Below are 27,712 nucleotides of genomic sequence, written 5' to 3'. Positions count from 1 at the left end.
AGCCATTTTCTGCTCTTTGTGTGGGGTGGATTAGCACTGGGTAGGTACGGGGCGAAACTAGAGCATCAATCGGCACAGAAGACGAGGAGAAAAAAAAAGATCAGCAAACATTACATCGCCGTCGCACAACGCGACACCGGCCGCCCGCCTTTGGATATCGCCGGACGGACATGCAATTGACAGGTATGTGGTAATGTAGCGATGGATGCAGCCGCAGCGCTAAAGATGAACGGGGCTGGTGATGTGCACTGGGTAGTGATGATGGCTGGAGACTAGGGGGCTGTTTTTTTTTCCCTCCCTCCTCTCACTGTGCATCACTCCCGTCACTTCTCTGCCCGTGCATTAATAAGATAATAAGGTTGATGGTTGGGGAAATCGGCCGCCGTGAGCCGGATGAAGCGTCCCGGTTTTTCCGCGGATTATTCTGACACATGAATGGGATCCCCGTTAGCTTGCATCGGCATCGTAGCTCTCACTGAGATGGGTGGGGTGAGGAGAGGGTTTCTGTGTAGCAAGTGCACTGATGAAAGATGGATCACGGAGTAGCTGGGCGATTTTCTGACCTGATAACATCGTTTTCACCGTACAGAGAACAGAGATGTCTGCTGTGATAAGGAGGGGAGCGAATTTGATGCTCCAGCTCGATTTCACATCCCTGCTTTCACACTCTTTCATCATTTTGTGCCTTTTTCCTTCCCCTGTATCGCCCCCCTTGACCCATCCGACCAGCAGGGCACAGCATGTAAATGCATTAGAGACGTTTCCACAGCCATGATGGCAGACAGGCCTGTTACTGATGCACAAATGACAGGTTCACCTACTTCCGTTTCACACCAAGGTCTGAACACTGCTCTTTCATCTCATGCTCAACTCTCTATTTAGATTCCTTATCGATCCTGTGATTATTATCGGCCCATCTAGTGACTTGCAGTAGAAATCTGACTGTGCTACTGTTGCAGACTCACTGAGTTGTAAATCTGTATGCCAGACCCTCACCAGCGAGCAGTGATGTAATGACAGGCTGTGGATGCTCTGCTGCTGCTAATACTGATCCACACTAAATGAAAAACCCTCAGTACATTTCTAGTCAAGCCACTTTTTATTCACACAGCACCAATTCACAATTATTTCTTAAAGGGTTTTACAATCTGTGCAACATATGACACCCTCTTTCCGTAGACCTTTGGTTTTTGGTTAAACCTTTGGTTAAACCTTCAGCAACAGAGGAGGGATTCATTTCCAAGAGCAGGACAGGCATGCAGTGAGGTGTTGTAGATGTGTAGATAACTGGTTGCTCATGGCGGAAGTTCTTCTCAATCTTTTTTCAGCCAAGGACCCCTTTACAAGCAAGAGTATACACGAGAGACCCCCGGTGTAGTATGTCTCTTAAAATAATTTGGTGTAGTCTATATTTATGCTTTTATAGTCCTAGTTATGTTAAAGATCAACATGAGAGAATAATTGTAGATTTGTTAGATTAGAATTAGAATGTAGGTAATCTATGAACTATTTTAGATTTAAAAATCAAATTATTATATATAGTCTTGATAATCTGATGAATCAGAAAGCTTTTCATGGACCCCTCTGGCAGAGCACCACTTTGAGAATCACTGGTTTACGCCACTGAGCCTTGAGGTTATTTTCCCGCAGAGTCAGGTTGTCTAGTCAATCAAGTAACCAAATCAGCTTGGTAAACACCCACCAGCCCCAGCACCCATAGAGCATGCACACCAGAGACCAGGCGAGCTGGCTAATTTATGGTTATCCCTCCACCAACTTGAATGGAGATAAAATAATTTAACCGTGCGGCTCTTCTAGACTTTGCAAATGTTATTGGACCAAATGGATCAATTCTAATAGTGAAACGAGTCATTTCACGAGGTTTGTGGCGCTTAAAAACTTGCATCCTCCATTTTACTGCTTCCATAATTTGTGCGAGACAAATTATTTTTTGGCCCCTGTTGGACTGGGAAGCTATCAGAGCTTACAGACTGTTGGATTTCATGACTGATCAAGCAGAACTGAGGCTTCAGCGGGGTCAAGGTATAAGGATACCAGGATATTTAAAAATTCCAAAAGTATGATTTTCGACGCTGTCAAAAATACAGGCACTCCTCGTTCTTTTAAACTGAGGTCAGTCTCAGCTGGTGGAACATGGAGTTAAGCTGAGACAAATGGCGACTGCGAGTGGTGGGGATAACGTTACAGGACTGGTAAGAAGCCAGCCAGCAATGCCAGAGAGAGACAGCAGAGCAAAACAGCAGTAGAGACAGTTCGCAGTTCACACTTGCTAGAAGCAGGTTGGAGGGGTAAAGCCGTTAAAGAGTTGGTGAACATTAGGACTTGTCACTCCTGTGTCAGTAATAAGAGTCGTTTGTTTCGAACAATTGATTCATGACTTGCACAGCACTACACTTTATATAGACTGTTATTCGATAATGAAAATAAACAGTGTTATCAGCCCTTGTTATATCTCCATAATACTGCTATTGGAATTAGTTTTGTTGTAACATCTGTTAAGTATTTTTGGAGTTATATTGTACCATAATACAAAGTTTAGAAAAGCTACTTCCTCATGAGCAGCCATTAGCAGCTGGTGGTATTGTTGCTGTTTTCAGTTGAGTAAATTCAGAGACAAAGCCAGAGAGACAAAGGCCTGTAGACATAAATAACCAAGCAGCCAAAGAAAAGAGAAGTAGAGGTAAACAGTGCAAGTTGAATTCTGTATGCTATCATAAGTACCACAAATCTATGAAGAAACTTTGATTAAAAACCTAAAAGAGTGTTTTGCGAATTCAAAGGTTGGTAATGTTAGTTTAGATTTTTGTTTACCATCTTCTCTACCTGTGTGAAGCTTGGTTATGTGAGCCATGCTTGTGTCCCCCCCCCCCCTCCATTGCATATTCATGTGACGGTCATTGTTGTTGGTCTAAAAGGAGAGTGTGACATCATCGGGATCATGAGACGACAGCAGTTTTGCGGCGCTGGTCTTTGAAATGACAATCAGTGTGTCGAATACCTCAGCTAGCCAGTATCCTGCATGTCATGACACACTGTAGACTGCACAGATGCTGCTGGAACACACATGTGACCGTGGTATGTGTTGGTCAGTGAACGTGTCGTAAGTGATCATGTGGGTGCCCGTGTCTAAACGCTCCTTTTTTCACGCTTATCGCATCTCATCTTATTGTGAGGATGAATATATATTACAAAGCTAGCCTTGGGTGGGAGATCCCATTGAGTGGTGTGACCCTGGAGTTGACACACTTTCTCTCTGTCTTTCTCTCAGGCAAGATGTATTACACACACGCCTAGCAGCACATACTAGTCATGCTATTCTCTCACAAATGCTGCTTTTTTTTGCCATTTTGGTACTTTTCCTACTCTGCTTCATTCCCATTCTTCTTTTTCATTGCAACATTTTGAGCGCTTCCTCAAAGCCCTTGGATCCTCGTGGTTAAGTGTTGTCGTGAGGAGATCCGACCCAAGCTCATTATGTATAGTGGCTTTAGTTATAATGTCAGGAATAGCCAGGGGGAGTTTTGCTATGCATATCATAGACGTTCAAGTCCAACAACTGTATGGGATTTCTAAAAAGAAATGCCTTGTGTGGTCTCATTTGGTTGTTCCGGTGTAAAGCAGGCCTACAGCTAGGTTACTAAGTGTCCAGAAGGGAATGAAGGGGCCCTTTGCTTTGTAAAGATGCACACACACAGACACACCAACTGTTGAACAGAGTCGGGTACAGGGTGGGAAAGTTTATTCAGCCAACCCAGGCTTCAGTCCCCGTCTGTATTCCCAAGCACAGATGGGAGTTTAGTTGCACTGAGTATGTTTGTCTGCGTGACAGAACCCCTTGTAGCGAGCTGCATGTTTCATTTTCTATAAGATGAACAGTTAAAAATAACCGGCTGAGTCTTCAAAGAATCAGAGTGTGTGAATCCAGGTTGTAAACACGGCAGTGGAAAGAATACAGGAAACAACCGTTTTTCATTTTTAACTTAAACATCACAGTGTTGCAGCAGCACAGGGATTAAGTCTTCATCAGTGTACATTGGTATCATTTAAAATCTGCTGGTCCTCTTTAATGTTTTAATGTTTTAATGTTCGTACTTGCAGTGTATCAAAATTAGTCACGTCTTCATTGTTACACAGACTACTGAGGATTAAGGACTACAACTCCCAGCACGTCAGTGGTATTATGTCCTAAAGAATTTGACAGTATCAGTCAGGCTATGCACATAACGGCAGAACAGGAGACAGAACAACACACAGATTTGACAGAAGACTCCAGTAGACCTCACTATAAGGTCTACACTATCACTATGGGGTAGTGATAGCTCAGTCCATAGGGACTTGGGTTGGGAACCGGAGGGTCGCCTGTTCAAGTCCCCGTCCGGACCAAAAATATGGAGCGTGGACTGGTAGCTGGAGAGGTGCCAGTTCACCTCCTGGGCACTGCCGAGGTGCCCCTGAGCAAGGCACCAAACCCCCCAACCGCTCTGACATCTCTCCACTTAGTGCATGTATAGGTCCAGTTTGTGCATGTGTGTGTTTGGACCTGTGTGTAATTGACAACAGAGTGAAAAATTTAATTTTCCCTCAGGGATTAATAAAGTATATTAAAAAAAAAAAATAAATAAAAATAAACGAACCTTATTACCATCTATATGTCTGTGCCAGTACACTGAGGTGTCGTTCACTGATGCATCATTACAAGTTTGATGACTCAGCCATCTGTCTGAATTTTGGCCTCAAGACTGGTGGTTTACCTCATGCAAATATAGCCTCTTTGTATGTTAACTATAACAGTTTGATGTGACAGGAAACTCCACCCTCCTTCTCTTCATGCCGTTTGTGATCATATAGTGTCAGTGTACCTGCACATGTGCAGTGGGCATTATTAACAACGTGTCTCTTTGGCTGTAGGTGTTGGTCTACGTGTTTTATAACGTCTTTGTCATTGTGATTGCGATCAATTTTGTGTAATTATTTGAAAGTACATAATGATATTGCACATTGACTGTGTCAACATACAGCTGCTTCGACATATACATGTGTTGACTGCCGCTTGAGTGTCATATTACTATGTAAGGAAGTACATAGGTTGCCTATTTGTTTATTTGATCCTGTCTGTGGCTAACTTCCAGGACAAATAAAAAAAACTGTTTGACTATAAGATCCCACAACCCAGCTTTATTCTTATTGAATCTGAAATGACTGTATTCATTATCAATTTTACAACTTGATGCAGCACTTTACTTTCTTTTATTGCAAGCTCTTTGTCTACCTTGAGAAGAGAGACAGCCACATTTAATTTTATCTGCCTCTTTTCTCTTTGTTGTTTGGCCCCTGGCCCTCTCAGCTCTGGCTGTGCTCTCTCTGGCTGTGAATATTAAGCTGATTATCGGTCCTGTCAGCCCTGTCTGCCAGGTCAAACGTAAAACACACATTTCTGAGAGGCACATGATACACGGGTGGGCGCATACACACTGCTTTGGCTGGGCTGGTGTTTTATAATAAGGAAGAGGGCACGGCAATGGCAGTATTGTTTCAAAGGGGTCTAGTCATTTATTCCAAGGTGAGATCAGACGGAAGACAGTCATTATAATAGCTGTGGATTTTTAAGCAGTATGCATGGAGTCCATGTACATTGTGTGTTCATGTATATCACTCAATCTCAATTTTATTTCAAATACAAAATATCAGCTCGCCTAAAGCTTCTGTGAAAACACATTTGCCAGTGGGTCTATTGCCTGTGCAAGATAGCACATTTTGTGTTTGTCAAATGTCATTCAGAGCTAGATCGTTCTGTGCCTCTCTCAGATCAGTGAGATCTCTAGGTCTCAGCATTTCAAGAATTATATGCTTATATGCCTCTAGTCAAATGAAAAGGAAGCAGTGAGGGGCCCCTGCCCTTTCTCTCCCCTGAGCGTGGGTCTGGAGAGGATACAGGTGCAGGGTGAAAACACAGACATACTGCACAGTGCACCGCTAGGCCAGACAGGGTTTCATAAGAGGAAGTGGAGTCTAAAACGCGTCAATAGAATAATGGGTGTATTTGCATCAATTGACTGTAGCAGATATAAATATTGATATGTCAACTTGATACTCCTGCTTCTAGTGGAACATCACCCATTTGTCAATTACAATTTAGCTAACTATTTTAATAGATAATCCATGACTTTTAGGTATATATTTTAAATATTTATCCATTACTTTTAGGTAACTGTTTAGCTACCTGTTTTTAACACATTATCTATTACTTTTAGTTATTTACTTTAATTGTTTATCCTTGACTTAGAGCTAACAATTTAGCTAAATATTTCAACAGATTATCCATTGCTTTAAGTCATCTATTTTAAATATCTATCCATTATTTTTAGGTGTAACAACTGTTTTGCCCATACTTTTTGCCCATTACTTTAATCTGTTTCAGTCACCCATAACTTTAAGTCATCTTTGACAGTTGGAATTTGACAGTTTTACCATTACTTTTAGCTAACGGTTTAGCTACCTGCTTTTAACTCATTTATTTCTAATTGCTTATCCTTTACATTGAGCTAACAATTTAACTACTTCAGTCATTTCCCCGTAACTTTAAGTATTCTGACAGTTTTACCATTACTTTTAGCTAGCTAATCTCAACCGTTTTCCTATACCTTTAGCTAACATTTTAGCTACCCATTTTAACATATTATCTATTGCAGTATTTTTAGTAAACTACTTAAACTGTTTATCCTTTACTTTGAGCTAACGATTTAGCTATTTTAAGATTACCCATTTATTTTAGTCATCTATTTTTAAATATTTATCCGTTACTTTTAGCTGCCACAACTGTTTTTCCATTACTTTAAGCTAACTATTTCAGTCTTTTCCCTATAACTTGGGAACTGCCCATTGGTTCGACAGCCCATTGGTTCGACATCCCATTGTTCCGACTATATTAAACTCATTGTTCCGAAGTCCGTTCCGAAATCATCATGATGCCCTGTGGTTAAGGTCTGGTTAGGTTTAGGCACAAAAACCACTTGGTTAGGGTCAGGAAAAGATCATGGTGTGGGTTAAAATGAAAAAGAAAGTGACAAACACATAAGCCGTGAGCCTGCTCCGCCTCAAGCCGGTCGCGGCGCACCATACGCCCGCCGCGAGCCGTTCAGCACCGCGGACAGTCGGACTAATGGGATGTCGAACCAATGGGCTGTCGAACCAATGACATGGACCCTATAACTTTTAGTCATACTTTGACAGTTTTGCCATTATGTTTAGCTAACATTTTAGCTACCTATTTTAACACAATATCTATTACTTTTAGTTATCTCCTTCGACTGTCCTTTACTTTAAGCTAATGATTTAGCTAACTCTTTCAAAATTATCCATTACTTTTAGTCATTAAAAAATATTTATCCATTGCCTTTAGTTAGTTTGGTTAGTTTTAGCATTGCTTTTTACTTTTACTTTTCTATCACAATGGTTTTTCCATTACTTTTCGCTAATTGTTTTAACCATTCATCCATTAACATTACTTTAAGCTAAATATTTCAGTCATTTCTCCCTAACTTTTAGTCATATATTTTGACAGTTTTACAATTACTTTTAGCTCGCTAAGTTAACTATCAAGACCATTTTCCCATTACTCTTTAGCTAATAATTTCAACTGTGTTCTGTTACTTTCAGCTAACGGTTTAGCTAACGATGTAAAGATTATCCATTACCATACTTTTAGATATCTATTCCAGCTTCTCTGTTTGATTGATAATTATTTTAAATGCATTCTCAGTTGGTGTATAGTGTTCAGCTGTTCTGCCTCACTCAAATTATATGTTTATTTAACCAAATCACATTCTCTATTTGATCAAATCTACTACACAATCTTTCCACATCCCCCTGAGCAACTGCAGAACAACCCCTTGGAGTACAAGTACCCCTGTTTGCATATTCAGCCCCATGTCACATCCTCTGACATTCTCTAATAGAGTCTCTTTTGCGACCTTATCTCATACCCTCATTCTCTTTTTCTCTGTTTCTCTCAGACTGGGGTGTTGTGTGAGTGACGCCTTGTTACCATGACGACCCACGTGACCTTAGAGGATGCCCTGTCCAATGTGGACCTGCTGGAGGAGCTGCCCCTCCCGGACCAGCAGCCATGCATCGAACCCCCTCCCTCCTCTATTATGTACCAGGTACACACTTGCACCCACTGTCACCACCACCCACCATCATCCCCCGAGTTGTTCGGACATTTTCAATGTACCCCTTTGACCCTTTTCTCCTTCCTTCTGCAGGCTAATTTTGACACCAACTTTGAAGACAGGAATGCATTTGTGACAGGCATTGCCCGTTACATAGAGCAAGCTACAGTCCACTCCAGCATGGTGAGAAATGTGCTCCAGCCATGGCTTGCCATCGTATTGGTTTTTACATCTGATTGGTTGAATCAATTTTTGTTGTCGGTCTTGAATAGTTGCTGATCCCCTTTCAGTAAACACAAAGCCGACTGTGGGAAGCAGCATTACTCCCTTAAAGGGAGCCTTGTTTTTTGTGAATTGATTATCATTTGGCTCTTTTGTTAGGATTTGGCTAGACCCGTGGCAGGGCACACACATACACATGCACACACACTCATATAGACACACACTTCCCTCACACACTGGTGAATCAGGCACGCAATGGACCACTAAACCTCTTTCCCCTGATGGTGAATGAGTGGAGAGTGTGATTTGACTGGCAAAGAGGGGAAGTAGCGCTTTATTTAACCTCATTTAATCAGGAAGTCCCATTGAGGTTGAAGCCGGTCTATTTGAGGACTCTCCTCTCTTTAGCCAGAGTGATTGAGAAATATGTCTCACCTACTTCTGAATGGGAGAAATGTTCCCCTGCTAAAATATTTATCAAGCTCCATTCATCCTGGAATATGTGACTCGTCTGGGACGTTGGAAATATTTGTGATGTCTAGAGCCTTGGCAAAATTTCCATTTATAACACCCAGATATTTAAAAAGTACGAGACACAAGAAGTAAAGGCTTTTGCCAGCTGAATATTTGCTCTAACTGCATTAAGACTGTGTATTAAGAATTGTTGTATTTTGTCTATTTGTGCAGAATGAGATGCTGGAGGAAGGGCACGAGTATGCTGTGATGCTGTACACTTGGAGAAGCTGCTCCAGAGCCATTCCCCAGGTAACACAAATGCACCCACGCAAGCTTCTTCCTAATAAGATACTTTATCTCTCAGTTTTTATTGCATCCCTGTCAAATTGTGTCGAAATGTTTGTGGCTTGAATTTCTGTTTAAGTTGTCACATTGTTTTTGACAACTGGGATGTTCAACCAGCAAGTTCCTCATTAATGGCACCCTGATAATGCAGACAAACCTCACTGAACCACGGCGGCGGTTTCTAAGCACGAAATGTGGCTGTTCTCTTACCAGACTTGACATTATTTGGCCAGTCAGCATTTTTTTCTGCACTTAAGATAAATCAGAAGTCACTTTGGGTTGTGTGGTTGTCTTCATTATTGGACATAATATGATTTCCACAAATTTGACAGCTTATACATAGATTAGAAACGTCCGCCCACATACAATGAAAAAATGAACAATATAATGAGCAAGACTAAACACCTTATTAAAAACTAATTTTTGTATCATGTTTACCAAACACAAACTACAATGCTGCATGATCCAGCTGAACATACACGCTGTATTACTGCTGCAGAGTCAAGCTGTATGATGGCGCCCTCTTGTGTTTGCTAGGTGAAATGCAACGAGCAGCCCAACAGAGTGGAGATCTATGAGAAAACAGTGGAGGTGTTAGAACCAGAAGTGACCAAGCTCATGAAGTTCATGTACTTCCAGGTAAGTTCCAGCTTCATGACATTTACTGTTGTAATGATGAACTAAACCTGTAAGTTCAAGAGACAAAACCCGACACTGTGCACTACATTTCAGAGTTTGCATTTTCTGTGTCTTTTGGGATACTACTCACAAGAAACAATTCCATATGTCCTTTTTTTTTTGTCTTCACAGCGGAAAGCCATAGAGCGGTTCTGTAGCGAAGTGAAGCGTCTGTGTCATGCTGAGAGAAGGAAGGACTTTGTGTCTGAGGCCTACCTGCTCACTCTGGGCAAATTTATTAACATGTTTGCAGTGCTGGATGAACTGAAGAACATGAAGTGTAGCGTTAAGAATGATCACTCTGCCTACAAAAGGTAGTGAACCATAAGTCAAGGAATTCTGATCCTAATTTGTAGAATCGTGTAATCAGAGCCAAGTTAACATTTCTCTCCTGCTCTGCTCCTCCAGGGCAGCTCAGTTCTTGAGGAAGATGGCTGACCCTCAGTCCATCCAGGAATCCCAGAACCTCTCGATGTTTTTAGCCAACCACAACAGGATCACTCAGGTTGGTGTGCAGACTCTAGACTGTCTTTATAGTGTGCAGTGTGCATTTTACATCTGTTGTAATACAGAATGACGTTCTTCTCTCCAACGTACTACTCCAGGCAATGACTTGCAAACTGATGACTCATACTTAAACTCTTTACCTGTGACGTGGCAGATTGTGCAGTCAGAATGACAGTGTGTGATGGAACAATTTAGCAGTTAACCTCAACATTAACATCTGACCTTCTAAAGAAGGAGTAGTCAATTTACACATTTGCTCTTTACAGTCAGATAACGATGGCAAAGAAAGAAGACAAGAACTAGACTTAGTAAGATTGTTTTGTGTGTCAGTGTAAACCTGGCAGTTCATTTAAGCTTCAGTGAGTGCAGTCCAATGACAGACACTGACCAGTTCAGTTCTGATCAATGTTAGCTGAATTAAAAGATTATATATTTTGCATTTTTCATGACTAAAATGCCCTTTGAAACCCAATCGACACATGATGAAAAACATTGCAGTTTCTCTTTAAAATATCATTTTTATGCCTCCACACTGGCAAAAGCTGTGGCTGGATGCATTGTGTGTGTTCCAATACCCATACTACCAAACCAAAAGATTGAGTATGTCCCCATACATAGCATGTCAAATGCAGTATGCCAAAAATACCAGGATGTTCTACTGCATCCAGGTGTATTTGCAGTATGCAAGCCAGCTATTTTCTGGCTATTCTGACCCACAATCCTTTGTGCAGGGGAAGATACGTCACATCGACTGATCCGCAAACAGATGACAGCTATACAGCTCATTGACAGCTCATTGACAGCTATCAAAAATCGCAATGACAGATGACAGCACATTCAAGTAACCGATGACCAGTCGCATAATAATAATATCAGGAATATTAATTGTTAAAAAAAAACAACCAACAAAATAATTATAAAGATTACAAACAACAAAAGGACAAATGAGAGAAAGGAGAAATGCACATGTCATTTTATTCTTGTGAATATAATATGTTAGGATCTACAAAGTGTGCATTTATAACTTAAAAGTTAAAATTACATACATTGCAAATTAACAACAGCAGTTGTCCGTCCATCCTTTCGTCCCATTATCGTAACTTGCAAGTACGCCTGAAGAGAATTTCCTCAGATTTGGCACAAACGTCCACTTGGTCTCAAGGATGAATTGAATAGATTTTGGTGGTCAGAGGTCAAGGCCACTGTGACCTCTTGTTCATCCCATTCCTATGAAGTTGATATCTCGGGAAGGACTGGAGGGAATTTCTTTACACTTGGCACAAATGTCCACTTCAACTCAAGCATCAGCTGTCTTGATCTGGTGGTTAAAGGTCACTGTGACCTCACAAAACACTTTTTTGGCCATAACTCAAGAACTCATACGCTAATTATAACAAAATTTTACACAAATGTCTAACAGGATAAAATGACGAAGTGATGACATTTCAGATCCAAAAGGTCAAAGGTCAGCTTCACTATGATATCGTAATGTTCTGCAGAAACACTTTTCTGGCAGTTTTTCAGGAACAGAAGGAGAAACATTTGGTCAGATACTGAATTGGTGACACTAATCTTGGGTGCTGATTGTACAGATCCCCTGAGCTGCCGGGTAGAAGACATTTGTGAAGCTTCCATGTTTGAGAATTTGTGGCATCTTTGCAGCCAACGTCCATATTTGAAGTTTTGTCTGCTGTCATGGCTACATATGAGTCTGGGCAGACACAGATGTAAACTGCAAGTTGAATGGTCGGCTGAGGCATATAACCACGAGGCGGTAATTCTGGTTCTCTTGCATTAAAGACGATCTAAAGTTCAAAGGCTTTCATGCAGTGCTCATATGTATCTCTATATATGTCTATTTGCAGGTTAGACTGAGCCCTCTCTGGCTTTTGTCTATAAATGAATTTATGTGAAGGTGACCTGTTGTTCCTTCTCTGTTTCTGTGTAGTGCCTGCACCAACAGTTGGAGGTGATTCCTGGCTACGAGGAGCTTTTGGCAGACATTGTCAACATCTGTGTCGACTATTACGAGAACAAGATGTATTTAACACCCAGCGAGAAACACATGCTGCTTAAGGTACATGCATCCTCTTCTGCTGCCAACCTATAACAGTCAATAGTGTGATCTTAAGCTGGCTAAATGTCCTTCGCTGGTGTAAAACAAATCGCCTCTGTGTGTGTGTGTGTCAGGTGATGGGCTTTGGTCTGTACCTGATGGATGGGAACGTGAGTAATATCTATAAACTCGATGCCAAAAAGAGGATCAACCTGAGCAAGATCGACAAGTTCTTCAAAGTGAGGCTTTTGCTTTTTCAGCGTCTCTTTTATCCAGCGTCGTGTTTGTATGCATGACATGAGTGTGAGACATTTTTTTTCTGTGGTTTTCAGCTTCAAGTGGTGCCACTATTTGGGGACATGCAAATAGAGCTGTCGCGCTACATCGAGACAAGTGCACACTACGAAGAAAACAAGTCCAAGTAAGAGGACGTGTCTAGCCATTTACATTGTGTACAGAAATGTTCTCAACTACAAAACCAGCATTTCTTGACCACCGTGCCATCTGCTCCCACCCGCCCCCAACCCCTCTGTCTTCTCCATTTTGTGCCCAGGTGGACGTGCACCCAGAGCAGCATCTCGCCACAGTATAACCTGTGCGAGCAGATGGTGCAGATCAGGGAGGACCACATCCGCTTCATCTCAGAGCTGGCGCGCTACAGCAACAGCGAAGTGGTGACGGGCTCGGGCCTGGACAGCCAGAAGTCCGACGAGGAGTACAGGGAGCTGTTTGACCTGGCTCTGAGGGGTCTGCAGCTGCTGTCCAAGTGGAGCACGCACGTCATGGAAGTTGTGAGTGACACGAGGAATTGATTGTGTCTTTGTGTGTGGGCGGGGGAAAAAAAATGCTTGTGCAGCAGCCAGTATGAGTGGGTTTGAGGCGTGAAAAGTTTTTGATACGCCATTGATCGTTGTAGCTTTGATCTATTTATGGCTCTCCTTGTCTCTTTCAGTATTCGTGGAAGCTGGTCCATCCCACGGATAAATTCTGTAACAAGGACTGTCCAGGCACAGCGGAGGAGTATGAGCGAGCCACGCGATACAATTACACCAGTGAGGAGAAGTTTGCCCTGGTGGAGGTCATTGCCATGATTAAAGGGCTGCAGGTAAAACAATGGTCACCCTGAGTAGCTCATCATGTCCTCAATATCTGATGGTCATTTTAAAACTTATGATATGAGATATGAGAATTTATGATATGATATATGATACTGATATGAGAGTGGTTTGAAGCATCTCATCTAACTCTCTCCAAGGAAGCAAATAAGTGCATCAATGTCAAATTATTTCTTCAATACCGAGCTGAATTTTCATGGCCCATATGACCAAGATGATGATGATCATGGCGCTGTGTAATGACCTGTTTAGGTTCTGATGGGCCGAATGGAGTCAGTGTTTAACCAGGCCATCAGGAACACCATCTACGCAGCGCTGCAGGACTTTGCCCAGATGACCCTCAGAGAGCCTCTGCGCCAGGCTGTACGCAAGAAGAAGAACGTCCTCATTAGGTGTGTACGTGCAGTGATGATCTGTAAGAAAACGACTTTAATCTCATGGCTCCTGTCCTAAATACCTGAGGCACTGTTATAATCCTGTTTTCTTTGCCTGTAGTGTTCTTCAGGCTATTCGAAAGACCGTCTGTGACTGGGAGGGGGCGAGGGAACCTCCAAATGACCCCTGTCTGAGGGGAGAGAAGGACCCGAAAGGTGGATTTGACATCAAAGTGCCCCGCAGGGCTGTCGGCCCCTCCAGCACACAGGTGGGACATGAAATATATTGTGGTGCGCAGGGAAAGAAGCCAAAACAGAATTGTGTTAGTACTGACTGTAAACAAAATGTTTCACTGAAACCATTCCCATCTGCACAATGTTCTGAGGCTCTAATGTTCACACATCTTCTGATGTACTCAATTTTTGTCCTCTGTTGCTTGCAACATTTTTAGCATTTGGAGTGTCTTTAAGAAGGCTTTTATTCTGAAGATTAAAAATCTTTTATTTCGTTCCATTTCCTCCCAAAAGAGTGCACATTTTTCTCTTTAATTGACTTAGTGCTACATGCAAAGTATAATGAGAAAATGCAAGTCATGTTTAATAATGTGGTGGCAAATGATTAATTGTTTCATTTAATTTGCCTCCTGAAACTTGAGTAATGTTTTTATCTTTTTACCTCTGTCTTCCCTCGGCAGCTGTACATGGTGCGCACCATGCTGGAGTCATTGATAGCAGATAAGAGTGGGTCTAAGAAGACTCTCCGCAGCAGTCTGGATGGACCCATAGTGGTGGCCATAGAAGACTTCCACAAACAATCCTTCTTCTTCACACACCTGCTCAACTTCAGCGGTGAGTAGAAATTCTCAGCAGAGATTGCAAACGCCACGAGGATAGATCATACTGAAGCTAAACGATCTGATCTGTGTTTTGTGTCCTTCCGCCTTCCAGAGGCCCTGCAGCAGTGCTGTGACCTGTCCCAGCTGTGGTTCAGAGAGTTCTTCCTGGAGCTGACCATGGGGCGCAGAATCCAGTTCCCCATTGAGATGTCCATGCCCTGGATCCTCACCGACCACATCCTGGAGACTAAGGAGCCCTCCATGATGGAGTAAGACAAACTTCCAGCCACAGACTCAGGTTGTGTTTGCACCTTGAGAAGACAGACTGCATTATAACTGCCATTCTCCCTCCTCCAGATATGTGCTGTATCCTCTAGACTTGTATAATGACAGTGGCTACTATGCTCTGACTAAGTTCAAGAAGCAGTTCCTTTATGATGAAATCGAGGCTGAGGTAAGGTCTTACAGCCATCACTTGAATCATGCCTCATTTCCACTGCATGGTGCGATTCAAGGTCCTTTCTCAATTTCGTTTTCCGCTGCCAATGGTCCTCAGGGTAGGTGGAATTCTCAGCTGATCAACTTGACATAATCTTCAATGTGACACTTGCTGTATCTTTTAATCGGCAGCTGATGAAAACCAAAAAAGAGCAAGCCAAACTGAAAAGAGCTGTGTCATAACATGCAGTGAAAATGCAGCATTAGTCTTATTTAAAAATCAACTGTAGTGATCTTTCCCTAAGTGTTGCTCTTTAAAAACATATTGTTGTCATATTGTTTTTCTTGTTCTCAGGTAAACCTCTGCTTTGACCAGTTTGTCTACAAGTTAGCAGACCAGATATTTGCCTACTACAAAGCAATGGCTGGAAGGTAGGAGAAATGACATCCTCTTTTTGGAGTTATTGGCAGATAATGTCTCTGCAAAATTCATCTAACTAAACCGTATGTGTTTCACAGCGTCCTTCTAGACAAGCGCTTCAGAGCGGAGTGTAAAAACTATGGCGTGATCATCCCGTACCCTCCATCAAACCGCTATGAGACGCTGCTCAAACAGAGACACGTACAGGTACTGGAAACATGAAAACAGTCTTCTGTGGCTCATTTAGAGTGTCTTTGTTTCTGTTCTGCTTCTCGTATATAAAGATACAAACCGTCAGCTTCATACTGTATGTCTTAACCATTTCTCATGTGTCTTGCAGCTGCTAGGTCGCTCCATTGACCTGAACCGTCTGATCACCCAGAGGATCTCAGCAGCGATGTACAAGTCTCTTGACCATGCCATCAGCCGCTTTGAGAGCGAGGACCTCACTTCCATAGTGGTAAGACGACATGTCAGGGGCACACACTCCAAACCTAACACATACCCTCATCAAACCAACTTTGTTTTCTCATACAAATCTTGTATCCCCCCTCAACAGGAGCTGGAGTGGCTGCTGGAGATCAACAGACTAACCCACCGGCTCCTGTCTAAGCACATGACCCTGGACAGCTTCGACGCCATGTTCCGCGAGGCCAACCACAACGTCTCCGCTCCCTACGGACGAATCACGCTCCACGTCTTCTGGGAGCTCAACTTCGATTTCCTCCCCAACTACTGCTACAACGGATCCACAAACCGGTCAGTTTGTTGATGTATATTTGCAGATACCTGTATTTTGTCTAACCGCTTTTTTCTTAAGGTTTTAAACATTGTTTTCTCTTCAGCTTTGTACGCACAGCCATTCCCTTCACCCAGGAGCCTCAAAGAGACAAGCCAGCCAACGTGCAGCCTTACTACCTGTATGGGTCCAAGGTATAACAGCTTGAATTTAATTATTTTCCTAAAATCTTGTAGCAGTATGTGAAGAACAAACCCATCTTCCTTCTGTTCCAGATTAACACAGCTTCTGTTTCTCTGTTTCCTTCTCTCTTCTCAGCCTCTGAACATTGCCTACTCCCACATATACAGCTCCTACAGAAACTTTGTTGGCCCGCCCCACTTCAAGACCATCTGCCGTCTCCTTGGTTACCAAGGCATTGCCGTAGTGATGGAGGAGCTGCTTAAGATTGTCAAGAGCCTGGTATTTATCCACAATTCCCATTCATGTTCCCTTTTTCAGCTTGCTGGATTCTCACAGTGATTTTTTGTTTTCTCTCTTTGTGTCCTCTCTCCCCTTCTGTCTGCTGCGTTGTATCTATCCTCCTTGTCACTGTGCAGTTACAGGGCACCATCCTGCAGTACGTAAAAACACTGATAGAAGTCATGCCCAAGATCTGCCGCCTACCGCGCCATGAGTATGGCTCCCCAGGTGAGCTTGCAGTCCCCACTGTTACAGTGAACAGAGAGCATGTGTGGTTATATCTGTAGAATATACAACACCAATTTTTTTGCCATCTAAAGCCCAGTTGAGACCAAAGATTTGCAACGAGATGAGTTAAAACAGGCAACTACTTTCATTGCTCCGTTCTGCCATATTCTCACACCAATGCAACTAGAGGAGACAGTGTATCATCTCTATGCAGCAACTCTGTACTTCCATTCTGATTTCCAGCCTTACAGGCGTATTATGTGGCTGAATATAATTTGTAGCTTCTTGAAATATGAATGAAAATAGTGATAGCGAGATACTGGCTACAGCTGCATTTGTAGTAGTGATGAAACGGCGAAAAACACAAATAAAACAAACATCAGATCGACTGTATTCATAATGAATATGCCACAATAATATGAGTAACCAGCACCAATTAATCAGTCAGTAAGAATGTGTGTGTATGAGGGGGCATAAGCACATACAGCGAGAAACAGCAGGGACTTCCTGTCCAACACCGGCACACCGTCAGGACAGAAACAGAGCGCTCGGTGGAGACGGAGAACCTGCCGCAGCAAGCGTTCACGCCATCTGCGGTCATTTTGATGTGACCAGCAGACTAAAACCAGCTGCTGACGATTTAACCAGTGGAGTTGCAGGTGACACCATCAGCCGGCTTGAGTTGAGCTCAGACCGGCCTCTTCACACCGCTGCAACTTTTCTCTGCAACGTTTTAAAATGGTTTCGTCTGGGGCGCCGGTGGCTTAGTGGTAGAGCAGGCGCCCCATGTATACATGTATGCATGCTTGTCTGTCCTATCCATTAAAGGCTAAAAAAAAAAAGCCCCAAAAAAATATCTTTACAAAAATGGTTTCGTTTCATCACGAATCATTTGTCTAAGCTTGGCGTTATACTATTACATTTAGATCCATACAAGAGTGGTGGATACATTCAAGATAAAAATGCTTTTACAGATTTAGGGTTGAGTAGTATATTAATATATCGATCCTGTCATATGAGACTAGATATTGTCTTAGATTTTGATATCTCTGTCTTTTCCTGGTTTTAAAGGCTGCATTATGGTAAAGTGATGTAATTTTCTGAACTTACCAGACTTTACCCACTTAGGCATTATATAACTGTCGATTACATAACAAAAATATTGTCTAATCAAGAATTGATTATTTGCACAAAACAAGATTTGAAGATCCAGACAGAGCCAGTTTCACTCGATGGTCATCGTGTTAAACTGTGGAAAATTTTAAATTCCACTATGAACTTCTCTGGAAATGCTGAGTATATTTTCCAGAGATGCTCACAGCAACTTTATCTTCTTCGGAAACTCAGTAGCCTCAGTGTTAGTCAGCAGATCTTGGTTTGGACAAAACTATGGTTGAGAGTGTTTGAACTTTTCACCTTCCTGCTTGGTACGGTCACCTTAACTGCACATTTAAGAATAAACTCTGTAGGATTGTGTGGCAAGTAAAATAGTTGGCAGGAAGGACAAGAAAGAAAGAAAGAAAGGCGTATCTTGGAAGATAGTTCTCAAGCTCTCTTTGGCCAGTTTGAACTCTTGAGCTCTGGGAGGCGCTATTGTGTCCCTCTGGCAAACAAAAATGTATTCTTTCATCTTTCAATCTTTCATCCCAAGTGCCATCAGTATCATTAACTCAACCACGTGATTCTATTCTATTCTAAATATGTTGCAAAAGCACTTATAGTCATTGATGTATTTGGTCAGAAGTATTGTGATATGCGATTTTCTCCATATCATACTGTGCTGATTTTCAACTAGCTTTGTATCATAACACTGTGGGTAGTATGAGTAAATGAACAATGGTAAACTTCCCTCCATCTTACCAGCACCCAGATTTTCTCGCTCATTTGCCAGAAAAAGTTTCACTGGCTCTGGGGCTGTTGCTTGAACTACAGACTGGACTTCCTCATTTTTGTCAAGGAGGATAAGAAGAGGAGAAGTCAAGGCAACATATTGCCTCATATCACTGGGGAACAACGCATCCGCAGTAATTCTGGCTGGCGTGGTATCATAGAACATGGAGGTGATTGATTTGTTTCACTGTGGTGTCTGCGATCCAAAATATATTTTGGAAGATATAGATGAGAATTACAATTCAAAAACAGATGCTTTCTATAAAAAAAACAAACATTCTACTGTCTATTGGCTGCCGTCCATTCGAACATATCCAAAAAGTTCTGTCAGTCCGAAAACATCCAAGGGGGCTAAAAATAGTGCACCTAAAGGAGCACCTGGGTGGACACCGCCTTTTTATTTCTAGCGCAGTCTGCTGTAACCCTCCAACATCACAGCTCCACTTACATTGTGCATGTGTCATACCCCGCAGCTTTCATGGGGTCAAGGAGCATGTCCCAGCCTCTTTTGAACAGCATTGATTTTTGTATGCCTGCCACCATGGACAAAGAGTATAGCTGAATCAAGAGCTAGACAGTGCTGATCAAATATGAAACAAGATTCTGTTACTGTGTTGCCTATTTTCTTGCCTAAAATTTTTGTGCACTGTTTAGCTGTAATATAAGATCACTGGTTACCAGCCAGCCCTATATTGTTTTCGGATGAGCAACTCCCATAACGTCACCCACGTGCCAAGAGCGTTTATTGATCCGGTGCAGTGCATTCTGTAGATTCTTGTAGGTTTTCTCCCTCTTGAACAAAAGCAAATAACATAGCCCTTTTTTCTTTGTTCAAAAGTATATGCGTCTTTCTGCTGCATAGACACAGCCCAGTTTTATGAAAAGACCATCTTGCCTGCAGTGCAATTCTTCTTTAAGTCAGATAAACAGTAATGCATTAAGTAATAAATAGTAAGGTAGTTGGGTCTTTTTTGTTGTTGTTGCTACATTCAGTACATTTCGATGCATACCATGCAGTTCATTCCCATTAAGTACTCGCTCAGTCCTCCTCACTAACCACTCGAGCATTTTGTGCACATGCTGCCTCTTTGAGTGCAGTCAGGGCTGGGAAACGTTACTGGAATAAGATATTACTTGGAGCAGCAGTTAAAAATTTGCAGCACACAGCCAGCAGAAGAAAATGCTGACAACATATAAACCACTACATCAACAAGAATCAAACAGCCAGCACAGTTTGGGAAAGGTGGGATAATACAATATAAATATAACACGCACGGAAAGAGTTATAAATGATCTATTTGTCACCATGTTATACAGAATAACATGTAGATCAAGCTGTTTTACTTTTTTGCCTCCTTACTTTTTATCTCCGTGTACTTCCTGACCTGGCCCTGTGCATTTTGGCCGGAGCTGTGTGTACAGATTAGAGTCCAGTCAGATGGGATATCCCTATGAGGAGGGTTTAGTAATCTGTAGATTACTGATGTTCTGTACCCTGAGTTCTGTACCTGGCTTACTGCCTGTGATCTTACTGTCAGCAGTTAATGACCCTCCCGTCCTCTGCTGTGAGGGCCTAATGCTCGGATTAAATGTGGGTCATGGCAGCCGGGCGGACCTGCTGACATCTTCCTGATTCCTCCTGGTTGCGATAGATTATCAATGACATAATGAGGCATTAGCGGCCGCTTACTGCTTGGCTGCACATTTTGATTGTTGGAATTAAAATGGTGTTTCAATGATGGATTTTGTTAAAACAAGAATGTGGATTTAGGGAGGTATCATGGCGATATTTTTTCCATTTAAGATTCTGTTTTTAAAAGACAGCTCAGTATTATGAAAGCCATCCATTATGTGGTAGTTTTAAAGAGCTAAGAAGCTCATTCAGTGCCTGAACGAATTTCAGATGTGACATTCAGCCGTTAAGTATGTCTCAAATGGTTTGTCATGGTCTTATATATTAGTTGTACTGTATATTTGTATTTTGTGTGTACCGTGAATGCATTCTTTTATATTGTTGTTGTGTGTTTAAGTTTGTTTTGGTAGCACATGAGTTTCCCGATTGGGGATTAATGCAGCTTTCTAATCTAATCTAATTATTTCTCCCAGGTATCTTGGAGTTCTTCCACCATCAGCTTAAGGATATCATTGAGTATGCTGAGCTGAAGACAGATGTCTTCCAGAGCTTAAGGGAGGTTGGAAATGCCATCCTCTTCTGCCTGCTCATCGAGCAAGCTCTGGTAAGATACTTTCTTTAGTTTCCATTTCAGACTTATATATTACTGTATTATACCCCTCTTCCTGTCTTCCTCTTCTGTGTTTACGAGTTGTTTATCTCTGTTCTTTCTTGCCATATTAGTCGTCTCCCCTTATTCCACTTCCTTCCCGACCTTTCCACCATTAATTCCTTATCTGGACCCCGAGCATGCCCATTGCTCAGGGTCCACCAATGTGTAGCTGTATTATCTGCTATATTTTTGTGTGGGTGACCAATAACCTGGGTGCCTGAAGGTTTCTGCCCAATTTACGATTCACATCCTAAATCTAATATAACGGACAGAAACCGTCAGGACCCCAGTGCCCTCAAGTATGTGTGATCTTTGATGTTTTCTATTCTGAAATACAACTCTATTTCTCATTACACGCTGGCAACTACCACAGGTGGTAAGGATTTAGGTTTTATCTTTGGTACCAAAATAACACAGAAGCGGAATGCCTTTTTTTCTCTCTTTTATCTCTTGGTTGGTTTGGGCCGCTGTGTTTCTGTTTCTTCTTTTTCTGCTGTGTTAGTTTGGCATGGTTTCACCTCCAATCAGCCATGGAAGCAAAAGGGACGGAGACAATTTTTCTTTTTATTTTGGCAGGAAATAAAAAGAGAGTGAAAATATTGCTTTGAAACAAAAGCCTAAAAAAATATCTGTGTGGCAACTGAAAGAAAAAGAAAGCAGACATTTGGCTGCTGTATTATAGAATCCTTATGTCCTTGTCGTCCATGGAAGAGGTGATAGTACATTTCTGGTTGGATGGTGGTACAGTTTTGTCTTTAAATCTGCACTTCTCCCTCCGTACTTTCTTCTGGTTCTGGGAGCTTGTGATGCCTGTCTACACAACACTACTCAGCTGTCACTCTTCTACCATATCTGTCTGACTGCACTGACCTGTGTGTGTATAGGGTGTTTGTGCGTATGTTGGTTCGGACTGCCTGTAAGTGTGTGTGTGTGTGTGTGTGTGTGTGTCTTGTTGTTTTTTAAACATCATTGCATGGCTCTATTATCTTTGCATTTAGTTTGATTTATAGCTGCTTGTCCTGACTAACAATTACCCTGACAACTACCTAAATAAATACACGTAGAATACCTCTAGCATGCTGACATTCAGGGATAGAAGGGATAGAGTTTATTAAGATGGATGTAAACGTGACCTCTTGCTGCTAAACCAGATTAGATGGGATGTTGTTCTTAAGAGTGTGAGTAATGTATAATCCTGCCAATACTGGCCTGTCATCATGGCTTGATACACACAGCCTCGTGATAAACATAGACACACACTGGTTCACTTATCTTCTCTGCGTAAGCTGAAGATAGTGGAGAATTAATCCATCAGAATACTCATTTACGCATTTTTCTTTCGGGCGGGTGGGGGTGGGTCCTTAAACATCTCCTCATGGTTACCTGCATGCCGTGTAAGGGTGTCCATAAAGCAAAGTGGGTGGTGTTCTTTGGATTTAAATGACCCTTTCTTGTGATGTGCTTGAATCTTAGTCTCAGGAGGAAGTGTGTGACCTGCTTCATGCCGCTCCCTTCCAGAACATTCTGCCCAGAGTCTACATCAAAGGTATACAAAAGGGTTAGAAGTACTAAATGTAAGGCAGATGGGTAAAAAAGACTCGTCCAGTCCAGTGCCTGCTGATTTATGTGTCATTTTTGTTCAGTATGTACATGTTCCTCCTTGTGTTTGTGTGTTATATAGAGGGAGAGCGTCTGGAGGTGAGGATGAAAAGGCTGGAAGCGAAGTACGCCCCTCTCCACCTTGTGCCTCTAATTGAGAGGTTGGGAACCCCACAGGTGAGTTCAATGACACTCTGTCTTGTAGCATATAAAAATAATGGATGTAGCTGTTGTGACATCACCTATTGGTTTGTTGACTTGTTGAAGCCTTGAGGTTAGCACTTTAGCTATTGCCATTTTGGTGACTAAAGTGACCATATTTGGACAAGAGGGTGGAGCTAATCCTAGTAATAGCTGCTAGCTTGGTTAGCATACAGTCTGGTAATGCTAATTTTCGCTAGGGAAAAACAGGCTGAGAACCAAACCTGAACCAACCAAAAACAAAATGTACTCTCTGGAAAAACTGAACATCCGACTCCTTAGAGGGTCTTTCAGTAGAACCAAATGCTGAACACGACTTTTTTAGGCAACCACAATGTTACTATTTCATGAAATGAGAACAGCAACAGCTACGCCTATGCCTATACTCTGTGAATTGCGGTTATGCCATAGTTACATTCCGTAACCAGCGTTGTTGCTGTGGTAGCGTCTTGTCAACAAACGGCACCCGCCTGTCACTCAAAGCATCCATGCCTGTAATTATGTGTAACTTAAATTGGGCATTTTGACATGGGGGTCTATGGGAACTGACCTGATTTTGGAGCCTCAAGTGGCCATTAGAGAAACTGCAGTTCTTGGCACTTCGCATTGGCTTCTTTTTTCAGACCTGAAGGTTGCCGCTTGTCTTTGAGAGGTCTGACAGAAACAAAAGCAGACAGATGATCTTTTGTTTCTCCTCCATTATGAAGTATTTTGTATATGTAATGATTTTCCCTTAATATTGTAACACTTAATAATAAAGTATCACGGCTGTTCATTTTACCAGCAAATCGCCATTGCCCGTGAGGGGGACCTGCTGACCAAAGAGCGCCTGTGCTGCGGCCTTTCCATGTTTGAGGTCATCCTGACACGCATCCGCAGCTTCCTGCAGGATGGGGTGTGGCGCGGGCCTCCGCCCACCAACGGTGTGATGCATGTGGATGAGTGTATGGAGTTCCACCGCCTGTGGAGTGCCATGCAGTTTGTCTACTGCATCCCTGTGGGCACACACGAGTTCACAGCAGAGTAAGTGGCACCTGGCTGGTTTGTGTACTGTGGGAGTGCGTTTGTAAATGTGTACTGTTTTGTCTTTTTTAGCTGTCAACCACATCTGCAACCAAACATGATGGTTTTTTGTGAGTTGGTTAACCAATATGGGTTACGAATACTTTGTACCAAAAAAAAGGTTAGATTTTACCATGACTTTATTCCTAGAGGAATTTGTGTATTTTTTTTTTTGTTTGTCTCTCAGTTTGAATGCTTGATTTGTTTATCCAAATGCCAGACATCTGTCAAAAATCCAAATCAAAACATTGTGAAAGTTTTTACTTGTGACTTTGATGGAAAAGTTTGGATGCGTAGAAAGAGAAAATATGATAAAGCTTAGGGGAAACAGACTTTTTCAGTACACCTTGATGTCCCCTCTGCTCTTTCTGCCATAAGCAAAGCATTTGTTTCATGCTGACATTTATGACGTGGCTCTGCTTCAGAAGGAGAAAAACCAAAGAAAGTTAAATAAGAAAAAAGAGGAGAGTTGTGGCACATTCAAGTCTAGACTGGGAACATTTTTACTTATTACTTCCTTCTCTGTCACCATCAGCAGCAGATACACTTTGATCAGAGGAGATGATTTACTGTTACAAAGTAAATTATGAAATCTGATCACATCTTCTGGACTAATTGATTGAAACGTGCACTGAATGCCCCTCTTTAATGGAGACATAGCTCATGTGTTATACATGCTTTGCTTTGTAGGCAGTGCTTTGGAGATGGGCTGAACTGGGCCGGCTGCGCCATCATTGTGCTGTTGGGACAGCAGCGTCGCTTTGACCTCTTTGACTTCTGCTACCACCTTCTCAAAGTCCAAAGACAGGACGGCAAGGATGAGATCATCAAAAATGTGGTGGGTATACTTGTTTCAACTACGTTTACCCTCACCTATGAACATACCTCGTGATATTATCTGATCCATTCCTCTTCCATTGTTTTCCTTGGCAGCCCCTGAAGAAGATGGCAGACCGCATTAGGAAGTACCAGATCCTCAACAACGAGATCTTTGCCATCCTCAACAAGTACATGAAAGCAGTGGAGACGGACAGTTCCACTGTGGAGCACGTTCGCTGTTTCCAGCCTCCTATACACCAATCTCTGGCTACCACCTGTTGAAATAGACCCTTCACACATAGTGCACACACACACACGCTCAAACACACATAGCTGTGATGCTAATTTCTGCCTCTACCTGGTCTCGTAGAGGTATAGATTACCACGATGGCTTCACGCCGGCATTAAGAATCCAAAGACAAATCCTCTCAAACTGTTCCTCTATCTAAAATGTGACTGTCTTTGAATTCTTGAACCCCTAGAAGTGGACCAGGCCAGAGGCGGAAGTGTATATTCACACCTTGTCTTTTTTTTTTTTATTTTACTACCTGTGTGGCTCTCACTCAGACTCATGCATGCCTTCTCTAACTCCTTCTGCTGCACACCTGTGGATCGGACCACTCACAAATGCCAAAAGAGTATCTCTATCTGATAATCTCTCGCCACTTGTTTGAAGTCCCAGCCGTTGGGACACATAGACGCCTTTCAGAATTTGCCACCGAGAGCGGAGACAAAAGTAAATCTAACAAGGTTTAAACGAATGACTAAATAATGCAACAAGATAACTAATTTTCTAAGTTATATAAAGATCTATTAACATGGTGCTCTTAAGTGCTACTACAGCTACTAACCGTACTAGCACAGGCACCAGTACACCTGTGCTGCCGTTATGCGTGTCCTCTAATATGACCCCCCGACCTGTTTATCGTGACACATTTCAAACTCTTCACTCATTTGTATAATAATCTGGTCTGCCCTCGTTCATGATACATAGTGTCTGTCACGCATTTGAATACTTCCATCGGCTTGCTTTCAAAGGAATTGAGGCGCATCGCATTCTTGATTTGCTTTTATTTATCTCGCTACCCTCATCCGGTTTTCTCGCTTCCTCCTGACACATTTTTATTCGGTACCAGTTCCACTGTAAATTTCACTGTTGAACTAAGTGAAGTGTTGAGTGTCGTAATTGTTCTTGTTTTTAATTCTTAATATTTTAATTTACACATCCTTGGTATACTCGCCTCTCAAGTACTGGCTGGAAAACCTCATCGACAGTTTTTTTTTTCTCTTTCTCTCTTTTGTCCGTTGGGAAGATTTTTTATATTCTGTACATGATTACAGTGATATTATTTACAATTTGGAAAAGGCACATCTTCATCTGGGTAAATGTGTTTGCTTTTTCAAGAGTAAAAAAACAAACAAAAGAAACAAGATTAGAAAAATACCTCTAGGTTGTATAAAGACAGTGCTGTACTAGATTAACCTGTTCTGAGTGTGAATGGATGATGTTGGTCTAGCAGACCTCTGAAATACTCTGCACATAAAGGAGAAAAAAAAATCATAACTAAAATGTCAGTTATAATTAAAGGGCAGTTTCCTAAATATAGTCAGTATTTACTATTGTTGGACTTTTGCTTTAGATTTAGCAGTGTTATCAAAATATGCAAAATTTGTCCCTATTTTTTTTCATATGAAGGAAAACAAATGAATTATTGAGAACCCTCCCCAAACTGCCCTGTGATCTTTTTCTGCTCCGTTTTGAATGAACAAACTTTCTTTTGTAACTCCAGTGTCTTTTTATCATATTTATTCAACTCCGACGTATTGTTCATTTAAAGGTTAATCTAGTAAAAATGACGGTACCAATGTATCATCTCAAAACCTTAGCATGGCAAGTGTAATTTATTGTCATCAATGGCTCCATTTGTGACATGAGGCTTTGTTTATGATATTGTTGTACAAGTGACCATGTTTTGAAGTACAAAAAAAGTGGAGAAAAAGAATATAAAATGTACAACAATGGTCCTGCAAAGGATTTGAAATTATGTTGTATTTCCATGAAATAAAAAATGTTTAACTGAAAAAATGAAATTGTGTTTACATTCAATGGGTTCTACCTTTACATGCTCATCATAAACTCATTCTGAGTATTGCAGTTGTCAACAGACTCGTTGCTGTCAGGTGCCTCTGGGCCTTTCTCCTTACAGGTAGATAATTAGCTTGGTGACTGACACTTGCAAACAAGGTCATTGTTAAATGACATGAGCAGAATTTTTAAAAAGTTGAATTCCATGATCAGGCTAAACATTCAATATTTTACACATTTTGTTTTTTAGACAGACTTGGCTATTTTTAGACTAAATGTCTTAAGATCAGGTCCAAGAAATAAACAGAGAAGATTCAGTCAGTTATGTAGTGAAGAGGAGGTTTGAAAAAATGTTTTGACCATTATGTAGAAAGATATAAGGAATATGAATTTGAACGACTAAATAAGACAAAAGTGTTGTATTCCTGATTCTTTTAATTACATCAAAATTTTACAGTAAAATCTTAGGCACAAAAGAAATACCCTGTTTGTTTTATTTTATATTTTATTTTATTTATTTTATGTAATTTTATTTAATTAAGTTAAATTCAATTCAATTTTATTTTATTATTTATTTTATTTAACAATTTAAGAAATAGCCTGTTTGTTTTATTTTATTTTTTATCTATTTTATTTTATGTCATTTTATTTAATTCAATTCAATTCAATTCAATTTAATTTAATTTAATTTAATTTTTATC

The 27,712-nt window shown here is 41.5% G+C and overlaps 1 protein-coding gene across 2 annotated transcripts; it reads left to right on the top strand.

Moving 5' to 3' along the window:
- On the top strand, positions 1–27,002 carry cyfip2 (cytoplasmic FMR1 interacting protein 2). 2 transcript variants are annotated; one of them, XM_050042270.1, is made up of 30 exons: positions 1–183; positions 8,034–8,183; positions 8,286–8,375; positions 9,102–9,179; positions 9,753–9,854; positions 10,026–10,207; positions 10,302–10,398; positions 12,349–12,477; positions 12,591–12,695; positions 12,789–12,877; positions 13,010–13,247; positions 13,409–13,561; positions 13,824–13,963; positions 14,067–14,214; positions 14,641–14,794; positions 14,894–15,050; positions 15,139–15,235; positions 15,575–15,651; positions 15,739–15,847; positions 15,981–16,100; positions 16,200–16,399; positions 16,486–16,573; positions 16,698–16,841; positions 16,979–17,069; positions 21,066–21,196; positions 22,718–22,790; positions 22,926–23,020; positions 23,829–24,067; positions 24,797–24,944; positions 25,040–27,002. In XM_050042270.1, exons 2-30 carry the CDS (start codon positions 8,067–8,069, stop codon positions 25,205–25,207), a joined length of 3,759 nt encoding a protein of 1,252 aa, XP_049898227.1. In that variant the 5' UTR covers positions 1–183; positions 8,034–8,066; the 3' UTR covers positions 25,208–27,002. The 2 variants fall into 2 exon arrangements, with proteins under 2 accessions (XP_049898227.1, XP_049898228.1); XM_050042271.1 differs by lacking the exons at positions 22,718–22,790; positions 22,926–23,020; positions 23,829–24,067; positions 24,797–24,944; positions 25,040–27,002 and adding an exon at positions 21,618–21,850.
- Positions 27,003–27,712: the final 710 nt, after the last annotated feature.

The sequence above is a fragment of the Epinephelus moara genome, chromosome 4 (assembly GCF_006386435.1).
Source record: "Epinephelus moara isolate mb chromosome 4, YSFRI_EMoa_1.0, whole genome shotgun sequence".
Lineage (NCBI taxonomy): Eukaryota > Metazoa > Chordata > Actinopteri > Perciformes > Serranidae > Epinephelus > Epinephelus moara.
Note: the sequence above shows the minus strand (reverse complement) of the source record. Positions and strands in the feature narration are given on the sequence as shown.

Excerpts from the sequence above, each read along its gene's own strand:
- cyfip2 (XM_050042270.1), top strand. The coding sequence starts at position 8,067 with ATGACGACCCACGTGACCTTAGAGGATGCCCTGTCCAATGTGGACCTG. Across the intron at positions 12,478-12,590 it reads AGAAACACATGCTGCTTAAG|GTGATGGGCTTTGGTCTGTA; the intron begins GTACATGCATCC and ends TGTGTGTGTCAG. Across the intron at positions 24,945-25,039 it reads ATGAGATCATCAAAAATGTG|CCCCTGAAGAAGATGGCAGA; the intron begins GTGGGTATACTT and ends TTTCCTTGGCAG.